Source organism: Priapulus caudatus, unplaced genomic scaffold (genome assembly GCF_000485595.1).
Source record: "Priapulus caudatus unplaced genomic scaffold, Priapulus_caudatus-5.0.1 Scaffold263, whole genome shotgun sequence".
NCBI lineage: Eukaryota > Metazoa > Priapulida > Priapulimorpha > Priapulimorphida > Priapulidae > Priapulus > Priapulus caudatus.
In genome coordinates this window covers 40,406-55,207 of record NW_014577324.1, presented here as the reverse complement: position 1 = coordinate 55,207, position 14,802 = coordinate 40,406, and the positions used below count along the sequence as shown (strand labels likewise).

Below are 14,802 nucleotides of genomic sequence, written 5' to 3'. Positions count from 1 at the left end.
ATACGATGCCAGACTATCATAGAAGAGGAATACCACTAATTATGAATAATAATTTTGTGGACAGTGATTAAGGCCTAAAAGATAAATTTTCGTACGGGGGCATGATTTTTCGAAGCAAGTGGGTGGGGTTTAGGCGAAAATTTGCTACTTGTGTGCAGCTTCTTCCTAAGAGTTTCGCGGATTCCGCCCATCATCATCCTACGCACTTTTAAGGTCTGATATCCCTGTACATTACGAGCCTTTAGGACGGATATGAAATCTAAATGGCTGTTATCATTGCTAGGTCGAAGACGCCTTAGTAGACGTTCGCTCGCAAGGCAGTGACTCTCGCCTCTGCTCGATATTGGTCATTCTAGGGCGAATAACCATGAGATTTCGACGTTCTTAAGTATAAAAGCTCGGAATCATATTGTGTCTTACAGGAAACAAGACATGGCCTGTATAATTCTACTACATAAATTACCATCGAAATCCTAGCTGTGGAAGTCGTATTTTTTTCTTATTCTTTTCACAAACATCATGCATACTAAACATTAAGCTGTTGCCGCTATACGGCTGTGCAGGCCCTCTAAAAGTCCCTTCTCTCGCATAGAAGACTTCGGACTTCCGAATGATAATCGTGAAATCAAATACGGTTACTCTAGACTACGACACAGGCTTAAAGGTTACCCTGCGACTGGGCACGTACTACAACCATTCTATATATCATCATAGGCTGTCAAAGTTTCATTATTTCTCTGGCCCAGTCCAACCGCAATCGACCAACGTTCTACTGCTCCGGATGCGATAGACAGCGGTGACGAGAGACACGGCCTTAAAATACATCTGCGACTGCCAATGTAGATTACCCGGATTGCCGTTCTTCCACTAATGTTTAAGCCCTTAAATTGGGATAGCTAGTGGCTTGTGTTTGTTACAGTTCCTCTTATCAGCTCTGTAGCCTGGCGTGCACCATCTACGATGCGTGATCCCTGTCGTCGTTAGCACTTGATGGGCAGATCGTATACTTCGCACACATTCACGCTCATGCGATAGCAAAAAATAAATAATAATAAATATCTTTAATAATAACTTGCATGGTTTTAATTACAATAATACTCACATAGGTGCTGAACTATACGCATATCAGCGTGAATCTCCCAAGAACTAGCCGTCTATCAAGGTACCACCAGGTGGCGTGAGTGAGCAGTGCGAAGCACACAAGAAGCATGCATGTTTTATCCCACATGTGATACTCGCTCTCAGTTAACCTAATAAAGCACAGATAATTTCATTACACGCATTGCAAATATGCCTCCTTCATCAAATCAACTTATACATCGCTCCTACATTCACCACCTTTCACTTCGATGCAATTCACTTAGAGTATGTCCCTTACACAACATTGAGACCTCACCTGTACAGTTGGACAGCGCGGGTCTTTGTGCAATTCCCAACGTTATGGGTTCGGAGATCTCGAGTCGGTCCGATGTCCTCTCCAAGTGTAATTCATGTGTAGCATAGGCTGATCTGTGCCCGCCGCTTGGTTCGTTAATGCTCGCTATCGGCTCTGTGGCAGCACCATCGGTCGCACACAAATCATTTTCAGAGAATGCTGCCAGTGGTTCATACTCGTCTCTCAAGATTTGGGACGGGCCGGACGGATTCGGGAGAGAACATGCGTCGCAGCGCGCATGTGACTGTGTCAGATTACAGGCGAGGTGGTGACTGCTATTGATCTATCGTGCTCATGTAAACACAAATGTGCTATGAGATTGAATTTTACCATGGGTCACACGCCTGTCTTGGATTCAGCTCTTGGACATGCGTGGTGCGAGATCATTATCCGCTCTCAGCTCCAGAATGCCCAGTCAATAAACCACAGTCCACAAGTAAACAACTCGCCGAAACACCAACTTGTTTTCAACAATTATAAACCACAATAAAGCATATAATATTGTAGATTATTGTATTTACTCTGTAGCTTAGCACCAGTCATAACTCATATATCAAAATCCATCGTTGAAAAATATTCAATCGCAGTCGCGCATACACACACAGCTCACTGGCTTCGTGAGACAACACGGACGTATGTCTCAGAGTATGAGTGTCGCCCTCGGATTAAGCGGGGCTCCCTGCCGACAATTGAACTTCTCAATCTCACAGGCGTCTGCCAACTGTATCCGTCAACGCCTTCTTCCTAGCAGGCTTTTATCGTCAGTAGGGGACCTGTGAGTTCTGTAACAGGCAAAAAATACTGTTTTTGTTGTGGCATTTAAATAGTGGGGCCTAAGGGAGAGTGTTACATACAGGCATGAAAGAATTTTTTTCATAGAGAGCTATCAATCTGTTAACACCGAATCCCTGATACTATTTTGGCAGCTTTGCATGTGCTATGCTTTTACTTTTGGCTCAAAACCAGTATACTTACTTTATCATGTTCAGCCGAATTGGGTGCAAATGGTGAAACTGGTAGAAGCGTAATGGTGTGTACAAAAAGTTATTCTGTATTTTTTACATTTAGCTGAACTTACTAACATTGTGTAGATCCTCTCTGCTAACTAGCTACTCATGACGCTTTTTCCGACTACCGTTCGGCTGCACTCAAACGCCGTGCCCGCGTCGGTCTCGGAACGTCTTCCTGAAATCAGGAGTACTTAAGTTAAAGAAAACACTGCCGGGAGGTGCTTGTGACACCTCCTTGTTTGAGGACTCGCTTGATCATTCCCCATTTTTGTGGTGTCCGCCTTATGAGCAGAATACAATAGAGATTCCAGTACATGTGCTTCGACGGGCGATTTCGGCTTCATTGACAGTGGGATTTTTTCGTCTTATTGACGTTGCACAGACAGCGTAGTTTGGGGCCCGATTGCTGAGGCCGCATTGATAGTGGTCCGTTTTCCATTGGTAATTAAATGCGAGCATTAGCGCGATATGCCTGCCTGTGCGTGACTGATCTGCGCGCGCGAATGATCGCTTGACGACGGCCGTCTCACGCCTGAGACGCGCCGCCTCGAATCTTAATTTGCCTTTACTACAAAATTACATCATACGCACATGGATGTGTAATACGTATACACGAATAATGGCAATCGCATATTTCCTTAAGTGGTGACACTGCCAGCGAGGAAAGGAGGAGTAAGATTAATTCTGGTTCACTAGCCATGTTTCAGGGTCATGCAACATTCAGCCACCAGTAATGAACCACGAGCAGTGTAGATTTCCACATTGGCACTGCCATGGAGGAGACACACATTTTGTTCTCTACTGGCCTTCAATTATGCCAGCATGCTCTATATCGGGCCGCGCTTCACACTCGTACGTAAGAAATAGTGGTGACGCAGGCTATTAATAAAGCAGGGTACGATAGTTAGCGAAAATTCTTTGCCTCATGTCTAGACATGTTCGAGCCAACGACTATCCCGTGCCACGCAACGGGCCGAAGCATATCGTACGTCAAACATGACTTTAGCTTAATTTTACATATTATCACATGCATTTAATACAGCAGTATTTATTCAATCTTGCACAGTGTCTTCACAGGCGTCCCCTCTTTTGTTCTAAAGCTGCATTGCTTCTTGGAATGCGGGTTGGTGTTGTTGGAGCGCTGTTACGCAAAGTTCTTGACGGTGTTGGTGTGGTCAGGCTGGTTCTATGCAGAATCAAACAATCTCTTGGCCGATACTATATTCATATTTTAATTATTGCAGGTTGTACAGAAAGAAAAACTTCTAAGTGGTTTAGATAAACCAGGGGCTCCGACTTTTATACGGCTGGCCCGGCTGGCCAATTTGGCCACCTGAACCGAGACGTCGGCCAGCCTTGAAAGCTGTTGGCGCGGCTGGTGGCGGCCCCGCGTGGCCACACACACGTGTGGTGGCTACATGCGACCGGTCGCGACGAGAGCGTAGTCTACGCGTCCGGACATCCATCTCACACAGCAGATCTTGCGACACTTCAGGTCTTCATTTTAAGGGGTCCGCGATCGCGCTCGCGCTCCACGCGCGCACCCGAAATTGTGCCTATGGGGTGGCGCGCAATCAGTCGGCCTCATAGAAGGGTGGTATGAAGTGCTCGCGCGACACCAAAGTTGTCTGTATTATTGTGTATGATATTAAGCGCTGCAATTTAGAGTTCCAATAGTAGGAGTCGGGTTACAATAAAGTGTTAGGCAACACACAAACACTGTGTGGGTTTTAAGCTGACTGACGTATAGCGAGGTACAGGTCTGTTACGTACGCCCATGGGTGTTGCAGGGCGGGGGGGGTCGCGAGGGTCTACGACCCCCCAAAATTTTAAAAGGTCCACATTCTTTTCAGCCAAGACATTCTTTCTCTTTTTCTGCGGCCTTTTTGTACAATGACATAAATGAATGGAAGATCCTCATGTACCAGCGACGCTAACGTGTCCCACACTATTTCGAGACCTTGCAGTTGACGGCTAGGAAAATCACTATCATAAATATCCAGCACATTTCTGGAAACTGGCCTTTTTTCTAATAACTAAGACAGATAGAAGGAGACAAAAAAGTTACAAAAAACGTTTTGGTCAACGCATGAAGTCAGAAAACTTTTTGTTGTGTCATTAAACTTTTGTATATTTTTTTTTTTTTGAATACATAGCGCAGTGCAACGTCGAGCTCATTTATCTGTTTTTCTCTAAAGTTTTGTTCGCAAGATTGGGTTCGGTGTTCACGGGGGGCGTCAGCCGGGGTCCGTAACCCCCCATTACTTGGCTTCGCCGCAGAAAAATGCGAATATAAGGGAGCGTCTAAGACTTGTTCAAAAAGTGTTTCTGGGGGGGAGGGGGCCCGCCAACCCCCCCTTTTCGCGTTTTGCTTCCAAGTTTTTTTTCGGTTGACGGTTTTTTAGGACCCTCCGCTCTGGTCGCAATCCGCTGTGTAACACGGCCCCTTGATTTTGTTTATTGATTGGTACACTGTGACACCGAGGCATTTCTGTGGGTAGCATACGCTCGTGGTGTGAGTAAATTAATTCTATCAGATTTTTACCATGCATCACGTCGCTGGTCAGGCCTGCGGCGGGGTTCAGCTCAAAACGTATAAAAACCGCGACCGAACCGCTGAATCTATTGCAACAATGTCAAGGTCGACCAACGTCGGCACAGCGCGCATTCGCTCCATACTTAGGCCGCGATAGGCACGGATTCGGGGAGATCGTCGCGCGATGCTGAGCAGCGAAGTGAATATTTTATATCAAGACTTTTACTGCACAGCTGCTGTCAGCCTGCCCGGTTCAGGTTCGAAACGCTTATAAAAAACGCCGAGGAAATTACTATTTGCCAGTTGCAACCGTCGCCGAACGTTGATCAGAGCTCGCGATTCGCCCATGATACGATTAGCCATAGCTGGGATTCTGGGAATCGTCTCGCTGATGCCTAGAGAGCGCGAGTGAATATTTTTATATCAGCATTTTACCATGCACACGTGCGTGTCAGCCTTGGCCGGCTTCAGTGTCGAAAACGTATAAAAAACGGCCTGAAGCGAAAGTCTGTGTGTGCTGGTCGACCAACGTTGGCAGCGCCATCGCCCATACATTAGCATAGGCTGGATTCGGGAATCGTCCCGCGCGACTGCTGAGAGCGAAGTGAATGTTTTATATCAGATTTTTAGCAATCACACGTGCGTTTCTCCTGCCCCGGTTCTCAGTCGAAACGTATAAAACTGGTGTCCCTTGAAAATTCTATTTGCCATTGGGCCGCGCAACAAAAAAGCGCGTCTCAAGAGCCGGCGGAGCGCGGGGGTATGTCCAAAATTATTGACTTCACGACCACCAGAAGAAATCCCTGGATACACCCTTAACCTCTGGCTTTATAGTATTATAGTAAATACACTAAACACAGCATCGCAGAAGTACAGTACCTATAACGTAGCCACAAGTACCTCGGCCTCGTTTTCTACTATACGTGGCGAGAAGTGGTTTGTCTGCCGACGGTGAACAGTTCGTTAGGGACTGGAGGGGCTACTACGTGGCTACTTACGATTACAAGTTAATTTGGCTATTTGTTGATGGATTGCTGGATGATATTTTGTGGCTGAAATATGCAGGTATGGATTAGATCTCTAAGGGATGGAAAGTCAGAATTAAATTAACAAGCAAGTTTATTTTTACATCGATCAACTCTTTTATTAGTCTGTGTGTAGTGTTGCGGTTGTTGGATCGAAAAATGTAATCCTGACGAAGCCATTGATGATCATGAAGGTGAAGATGAATGATAATCAAAAAAAAAAAAAAAAAAAAAAAAAAAAAAAACAAAAAAAACAAAAAAAAAAGAAAAAGCTAGAATTACATGACATCCAATTTTCATTTTGGATTTCACTCTAGACCTGAGGATTGGTCATGATCCATTGCATCACACCGCAAGAGCATGATAGAGCAGCCCTCAGGAGCTCTCCATCATCCCTTTTAAAGTGATGATTTCTTAGTCCGCCCAAGCCCTCCCATCATGTCCTCTTAGGGTTGATTTTTTACTGGAGCCCTCTCATCATGCCTTTAAGGGGTGTGATTATGGGAGCTGGTGAAAAAGTCCCCTATGGTGTCCAGGGGTCATTATAGTCCGCCTGTACTTTTCAATCTGAGAAAACCCTGCGGTCACTCACGCATGATTACGACAAGCTGATATACGCTCTGCCTGGATTGCCAAGTGGGTGTGTCCATATGCTGTGTGCGCCGGTGGCGTGTGCCGTGTGTTACGCCGCGCGCGCGTGTGGTGTGTGTCGTGTGTGTGGTGGCTGATGTGCGCGGTTGGGAGGCGCGCGTGTGTGTGTACGTGTGGTTTACTGGAAGCTGATTTCGGAGAATGTCAATTCGCAACAGCAACAATCGGCTTTACTTGCTAAAGTCAAAACATTAGTGCCACCTGCCAATCCATTCGTACCCATCAGCTGTGGCGTGTTGCGTTGTGCAATTCATTTCTCACGGTTCAAGACAGTGAGTACATACCAGAGGTATGTTATAGAGCAGGGGTGTGAGGGATGATACGGTTGTAGCGACAGGAAGCGTGTAGGTGGGAGTAGGGTGTAGGAACTGATACACTGTAGAGACGACGAGGGTGTAGGGAGGAGGGTGTAGGGATCGAGTACACGTAGCCAGCACAGGCGAGGGTGTAGGGGGCAGCGGGGTATGTAGGATGATACACTGTCAGAAGACAGGGAGTGTTAGGGGGAGGGGCTGTAGGGATGGATAACTGTTAGAGATCAGGGAGGAGGTGTAGGGGGAGCGGGCGTAGGGATGATACCACTGTAGAGGACAGGGAGGGGTGTAGGGATATACACGTAAGAGACTGGGGGGGTGGGGATGATACACTCGTAGGAGACAGGAATGCGTGTAGGGGGGACGGGGTGTGGATGATACACTGTAGATACAGGAGAGGGTGTCATGCGGGAGGGGTGTAGGCATGATCACACTGTAGAGAAAAGAGAGGTGTAGGGGGGAGGGGTGTAGGGATGATACACTTGTAGAGAATAAGGAAGGGGGGGGGGGGGGGGTAGGGGGGGAGTGTAGGGCATGATACACTGTAGTGAGACAGAGAGCGGTGTAGGGGGAGGGGTGCTAGGGCATGATACACTGGTATGAGGGGAGGAACCCTCACGCAACCACCACCCGCGCGCAGTCAGCCAGTCTGCTGAGAGAAGGAGAAGTGAGAGGGGAGGGGGGAGGGCGAGGGACAAGCCTGCACCCCCAAACGCCGCGTGCTGCCGCGGGCCGCCATCCAAAAAAATAGAAAATAAAGAATAACCGCCGGGCTGGCCGACGAGGCGTGTAGGGGGAGGGGGTGTAGGGATGATTACACTCGTAGAGACATAAAGGGTGTAGGGGGGGAGGGGGGTGTAGGGCATGCATCACTGTTAGCGAACGAGGGAGGAAGTGTAGGATGATACCTGTAGAGACAGCGAGGGTGTAGGCCGGTGTAGGGATGTAGAAACATAGACCAGCAGCTGAGCAGACTCTGATGGATTCTGGACCCCAGTGTCAGAATTGATTTATGATTTCAATAGAAGTCCTTCAGATGACGTCACACTTGACATTGAATTGATTGAAGCGACAGTTATGACATTGACATCCTTAATGACATGATTCTGCTACTTATAAAGATACCGGCAGAGGGATTTGTAAGCCTTTTTAATATTTGGAAACTTATTAGACTCAGTAGTCAGGGTTTTGTTTCTTTCTTGTTGTTGGTTCGTATTCTAGTTATGTTATTTGCGATTATTTTGCCAAAAAACAACATGTACCCATAGTTAGAATACAAGATAAATTATTTAATAAAGTGTAGCAACGGGGCCACCCGACAGTTTCAGGTGGCCCGACGCCGTTTCAGGTGGCCATTGGCACCCGGGCCACCGTTAAAGTCGAGCCCTGGTTTATTAAACCACTTAAGTTTCTTTGTATTATACTGCAATGACTTAAAATATGAATATATTTCGCAGGATTGTTGATTCTGATAGAACGCAGCTGACCACACCAAAAGTCAGGAGAACTTTGCTTGAACAGGCTCCAAAAACTCCAACCCCATTCAAGAAGGCAATGGCAGCTTTAGAACAAAAGAGGGGACCTGTGAAGACACTGGTGAGATGAATATACTGTATTAAATGCATGTGTAATATGTAAAATGAACCTGAAGTTCATGTTACCTACTTGCTCGCCTTGCAGTTGTCATGCAGAAATTTATACTGCTCTGGTTCACCACTATGCTTGATGTGAGGTGTGCGTGGCCTATAACATGCTGTTATGTGAACCAGAATTAGAATGTGTGTCTCTCATGGCAGTTGCCATGTGGAAATCTACACTGCTGTGGTTCATTACTGTGCTGAATGTCTGCATGACCTGAAACATGCTGTGAACCAGAATTACATCTTACTCTCTTTCCCTCCTGGCAGTTGCCATGCAAAAATCGATGCATTTCTTCGTCATCGCTGCGTTTGATGTAAAGTTTGTGTGCATGGTGTGAAGGTCGTTCGTAGGCATCGATCGAGCAGGCAATGCCATGCTCATTTATACCATTGACCTTGCAGCCATGCGGTGCCACTCGGCTGGACGACATAGAGGAAATCATCAGTGGCGACGCGTCAGCTGGTCGGATCTCTTTGTTCGGCTCTATAGGGGAAACCACAATGGGGATGATCAAGCGAGTCCCAAACAAGGAGGTGTGACAGCACTCGCAGTGTCTTCAACTAGAATCTTAATAGAGTCACCGCAACCGTTGTGCGAGTAGCGGAAGTCTAGTACTAGTAGCGGATCTACAATGTTATAGTTCACAATGTAAAATCATTTGTAACATATCTACAGTTCTATCTTTACAATCCTGACATATAAAGTAGTATATGGTTTGAAGAAAAATAAAAGCAATAGAATCAGTTCAAAATAGTTATCAGGGATTGTGTAACAGATTGATAGCTCTCTATGAACAAAAATTCTTTCTGCATGTATTACCACTTCTTAGCCCCCTTATTTAAATCCACAACAAAACAGTATTTTTTGCTTGTTACAGAACAAGTCCCCTATGAAAAAAGCACGGAAGAGTTTGACGGATAAGTGGTCAACTCCTGGTGAGATTGGATTCAATTCGCAGGACACCTATCCAGGCATCATACTTGAGACTCCGGTGTGTTCACGAAGCAGTTTTGTGATCCTCCATATTATTTTCACATGATTTGATATATGAGTAGACTGGTGTAAGCTACAGAGTAAATAACAATAATCTACAATATTATATTGTTTTATTGTGGTTTATAATTTGTTGAAAAAAGTTGGTTTGCAGTTTACATGGGGACTGTGTTATGGCTGCATCGTGCTACATTATTGCACCATCTAGAGATCAAGGTTGACGTTCATGCAAAGCTTTGTGTTCTACAGAGCAAGATGCTGCAGACTCCGCCTGACACATCACTCATGTTCTCTCCGCCGTCCATCTTGAGAGACAGTATGACCACTGGTCAGCAGTCTCTGAATGATGGCTTTGTGTGCGACGATGGTGTGGCCACAGAGCCGGATAGCAGCATAACGAACAAGCGGCGGCGACACAGTGAATCACTGGGAAGCCAGCACATCGAGTCTCCTACTGTGGAATTGCCAACCGTCGTCAAGGTAAGGCATTCTTGTTGTGAGGCACTAGTGAATGCATGAAGTGAAATGGTGGTGAATGTAGGGCGATTGTAGTAAGTTGATTGTGAAGGTAGGGCACATTTGCAATGCGTGTAATGAATTTCTGTTGCTTTTATTATGTTAAATGAGGGGATACACATGGGGAAAACAGCTGTCTGGTGTCCTATTCTCAACTCCATGTGTACTTGATACCTATTTGATTGCCCTGATTGTTAATCAACTTGTAACTTTTTTTTTTAAACATATTTATTACATTTTTTTTTTTTGTATAGTTGAGCGTTGAGTGGGAGAAAGTTGCCTGTGGCAAGACAAAGGATCAACTGGAGATGGTGGAGCAGGCTAAGCAGTGGATAGAGGAAGTAAAACCACAGCCACTAATCCATTAAGGTTTAAACATGGTGGTAGAACCATCTGGGTCATCACATGCATGCATGTAAATTCCGTCACAGCTGTTCCATCGGAGCAGTAGATTTGGCGAGAATATGAAACTTTGCAGCATGTTTGTGTATAGATGGTGTGAGACTGCCCAGAGCAGGGTATTTTAATCTGCGAGCTAGACTGGATTTGATTACATATCGGAGTCGAGTTTTATGCAAAATATTTTAGCTGCACATGTCCGTTTAAGGGAAGTAATGTTATTATGTTTGTGAAAAGAAAAGAAAAAATACGACTTCCAGTAGGTTGAGGTGAGTTTGAGGAGAATATATAGCCATGTCTTGTTTTCTCTGTAACCACAATGATTCGGTTTTTCTAAGCAAATTCATGGTTAATCTGCCCTGAATACAATAAATGTCATGAGTCACTGCTTGAAGTAACGTCACTAGGTCTTATAGCAATGATCACATTTGATTTCATATCCGTCTTAATGGCTGGTATGTGATATCAATACTAAGCCCAACTTTAGAATATGACAATTAATATTTTCGCTAAACAGTCCAATTCTTCAAAATCATGCCGACGAAAATTTTCTATTGGCCTTCACCAAATTATTTTTTCTTGTTATGTCCTCTTTATGAATAGTGCTTATGTATAATTTTTATGTGTGGAGGAAATGGCAAAGATTTGTTTACGTGCTGACCAGTTGCTGGGTAGCTACAATCAATAAATCATTTGCAGGTGGGCTCATGTCAATATTATAGAACTTGAGGCGATAGGCACAGAGCAGTGATTTCATCACATGTTGTTTGGCATTAAGCAGTGTCATTTAATCGAAGAACAGCCGCGAAACCATGCTGTGCACATGGAAGCGTACTGGGGTGTGATATAGGCTTGCGATGGTAGCTCTCGCCTATATCACTCATAGCTGCTGTTATAGTGAAAGACTTACACGGCAGCATAATCTAAACTCTAAAACGCATGTATGTTTGAGGTTAGGATTATATTTACCAATCTGCAAATGTAAAATGAGCTACCAAAAATCGTGTATGGTAGACTGGTACATTCACGTTAGGTATTTAACCTGGCACTGTTTGAGTCCTTGGTCTATAATATTTCAGCGGTTTTGCAGTGAGTCTAGTGGAGATCCTGCTATTGCACTTCTCAGACAAATATGTGGTATAAAAAATGATTAATTGGTAATATCGTGTAAAATCGATTTAAAGGAAGTAGCATTCCCAGTCTACGATATGCACTTTTTAAAGGGAAATTTTTCACGCCATTGGAGTGATTTTAATGTCTATATATTCCTGTCGTATTTTATGCCGATCACCAATTTAAGTGGAACATTGAAAGGTGCAATAGTTGGAGTAATCAGACTCGTTGAGTGATGACTGCTCGGCTAGCTAACACCGCTTACAGTGACTTTTTGGATCTAAGGTGTGAAGTGGGGCAACCTGTGGAACACAAAGTCGCACTGATTTCCTGTGATCTCCTCCACTTAACTTTTAAGAATTGAAATGCGGAAGAATGCTTGGTTTCTCCGTGTTTCAGAGTTCCACCACTAGCACTGGACGGTTGAGAACTGTTCATCGCACTTACTGATATTGACTTGTCTCTTGAATATTTATTTATGTAGTTGTTTAGTTGTTGCATGGTTCCTTTTAGATACTGATCATGGGTGTGTAAAATTCTACCTGGATCTATGTTTGTGTTATCAGAATTCTGTTGATATATTTATGATGCTGGTTGTGTAAAGTAAATTAAGATGAAAGGTGAGTGCGTGTGTAGAATATTTGTAAATAGAAGGCGTGAGTCGAAGGACCGTCTTCCTCGACGTGCCTTAAGGAATATAAGTGTGCAGAATGTTTTGTTCACCAGTTTCATACGAAACAGCCTCGGTGCAACTTGGAAATTGCTATGCAATGCTGTCGAGCAATGAAAGAAGTCTCAGTTGCTCTCATAGCTGGGACGTGATGGAACATTGAATGTTCTGAGAGCGAGTTGGTTCTGTACACCTTAAGCCATTGGGCAATGGGGCGCTCCGTGACATGTGATTGCGATTGTGTGACTAGGGTACAGGAAGATTTGCTGCGGGTATCAACATAAATATTAATATTGCTAATTCACTTCTATCCATCCTGTGTACGTGAGAGTGTGCATGCCTGTAAGTGTATATCTGCATGGATCCATGCATATAATTTGTGTGCACTCCTTTTGGGTAGTAGTAGGTTAGTGTATAACTATACAGTTCTACTCTGTTGTCTCTTATATTATTCTGTTTCCTGAGCATTTCGTAGGCCTGTGTTTAACAAACACCAAAGCTGTATTTGGTTGTCTATAAAGCAAAACAGAAAAGTGCTGCAAGCAGCCACAATAGAATCCACATGAGTGCATTTGTGACAGGTACCTTCCACTAGTCAAGACTGCATGAGTTTCACTTATCAATGCTGGGGTTACAGTCAACTGATCCGCAGCCATTACTGCTGTTGTGAACACACCTTACTGATGTCATGTCGCCCATTTGATTAGTGTCATGCACGTGGCTAGGTGAAAGAGTGACTGAGGCAAAATAATTTTTATTTAAGTAGCTCAAAGCTTTTGATCGCCTACTGGTTTTTGATACCTAGGTTATTCAAATTAATATAAACTATGGCGTCAGCCTAGCTGAATGCTGATGTCAAAGTATTCATTATTGTAGCAATTATATATGCACAACCATGGTGACCACTCCACAAGGCCACATAGATGCGGTCTTACTTTCCCCATGGGGCACATAGATGTAGTGATACATGCCATACCAATCATATATTCGTACAGTAAATGGGCAATAACATGTAATTAAAACTGTAATTCTGTGAGGTCTCCTGCTCGTTTGAACGAGAATGAACAATAGTTACTTGAAAAGCATAGGTGCCCTTCCCTCGCGGGCTTAAAGACTTCAGGTGACAACAATTTATTATGTAGTTACCTCCTATGTTCTACTTGTCAATAAGAGAACCCTGACCACCATCACCATTAGACGTTCGTGTGATCTCGTTGGCCCCATCAGATGTACGAAAAATTCCTATACGTATTGGTGATGGTCGGAACTTGCACAACAAACCGGAAAATTGTATGGAAAGTATTTTTACAATATGTTCACATTTTTATATAAAATTGTATTGTAATGTGTTCGTTGTGAAAGCGAATATATGTATGCGGCAGAAAATTATGGGTAATTGTGTAGGTTTTGCATCTATTAGGCTCAAATAAAAGGGTGAAAAAACATTTTTTTTCCTTTCTGTTATATGTATAGTCACTATAGTGTCATAGGAATACATTCAATTCGTATCTGTTTACAAATTCTTCGTACACAGAGGAATAATTGCTATACACTACGCTACTACGTACGTAATACACTTAATAATTGGTATATGCACCCATAAAGATGAGCATGAAATTTTGAGAAACGAAACTACCTATATTATATATTCTGTATCAAAGAAAAAAATATCGACCGTATACAGTGCAAAACTGCTGCCGTCTAAATTCTATTCATAGATTTATATTTCTACATCTGGTATCATATATTATATAGTGTCATATTTCTACATCTCGAAGACAAACCAATCATGCCAATTTAAAGAGCTTTCCACCAAAATGGTGAATTAAACCGGAATATAGCAACGTATTTTACATCTATATATACAGTTCAGACAACGGTCAGTTTATATAAATTAGCTTGTAATATATACTAACCCAAGCTAAATTGATGCACTATCATATTCATAAATGTCATGCGCCAACCCAATTCTTAATAACGAAACGTGCCTTATGCAGTTCTATCATTCAAAGAACTCATATATCCATTGAGACATGCCACGTGTACAGGCACTTGGAGCGTTTCAATAAAATATAATGCTAAATAAATACGAAATCTATTTACTACCAAAGTCTTAAGCCTCGTCTACACGACGACGCTTAACTCGAGTTAAGCGTCTACACGGGGCCTTAACTCGAGTTAGCTTAACCTCGCCAGTCGATCGAGGTTAAGCTAACTCGAGTTAAAGTGATTACGTCACGAATTTCTAGCACCATCAAGTAGTATATTTGTGTGTTATTTGTACAAAATAAAATGTATGATAATACAATTAGTGTTTCTGTTTACTTTTCATGCTTATATACCTTCTTTATATGCCCTAATTTGCCGGGGGAAAACAGAGAGACGCCAGTATCTGAACAGTACTGGGGAAATAGTGTTAGACAACAGAAATTACCAAATCGTCTAGATTTTTGCAAATTTAACCAACGTAAAAACATTTTTATCAGGTGAGAGTTTGAG

The 14,802-nt window shown here is 43.6% G+C and overlaps 1 protein-coding gene across 3 annotated transcripts in view; it reads left to right on the top strand.

Moving 5' to 3' along the window:
* LOC106808258 (transcriptional activator Myb-like) overlaps positions 1 to 13,748 on the top strand; it is a 24,087-nt gene extending 10,339 nt beyond the window's left edge. For all 3 annotated transcript variants that reach the window (XM_014810891.1, XM_014810890.1, XM_014810889.1), the window contains 5 exons: positions 8,429 to 8,567; positions 9,014 to 9,145; positions 9,490 to 9,603; positions 9,855 to 10,085; positions 10,376 to 13,748. In XM_014810891.1, the coding sequence (XP_014666377.1) occupies positions 8,429 to 8,567; positions 9,014 to 9,145; positions 9,490 to 9,603; positions 9,855 to 10,085; positions 10,376 to 10,489 (730 nt within the window). In that variant the 3' untranslated portion in view covers positions 10,490 to 13,748. The remainder of the gene's footprint in view (positions 1 to 8,428; positions 8,568 to 9,013; positions 9,146 to 9,489; positions 9,604 to 9,854; positions 10,086 to 10,375) is intronic.
* The last annotated feature ends 1,054 nt before the right edge of the window (positions 13,749 to 14,802 follow it).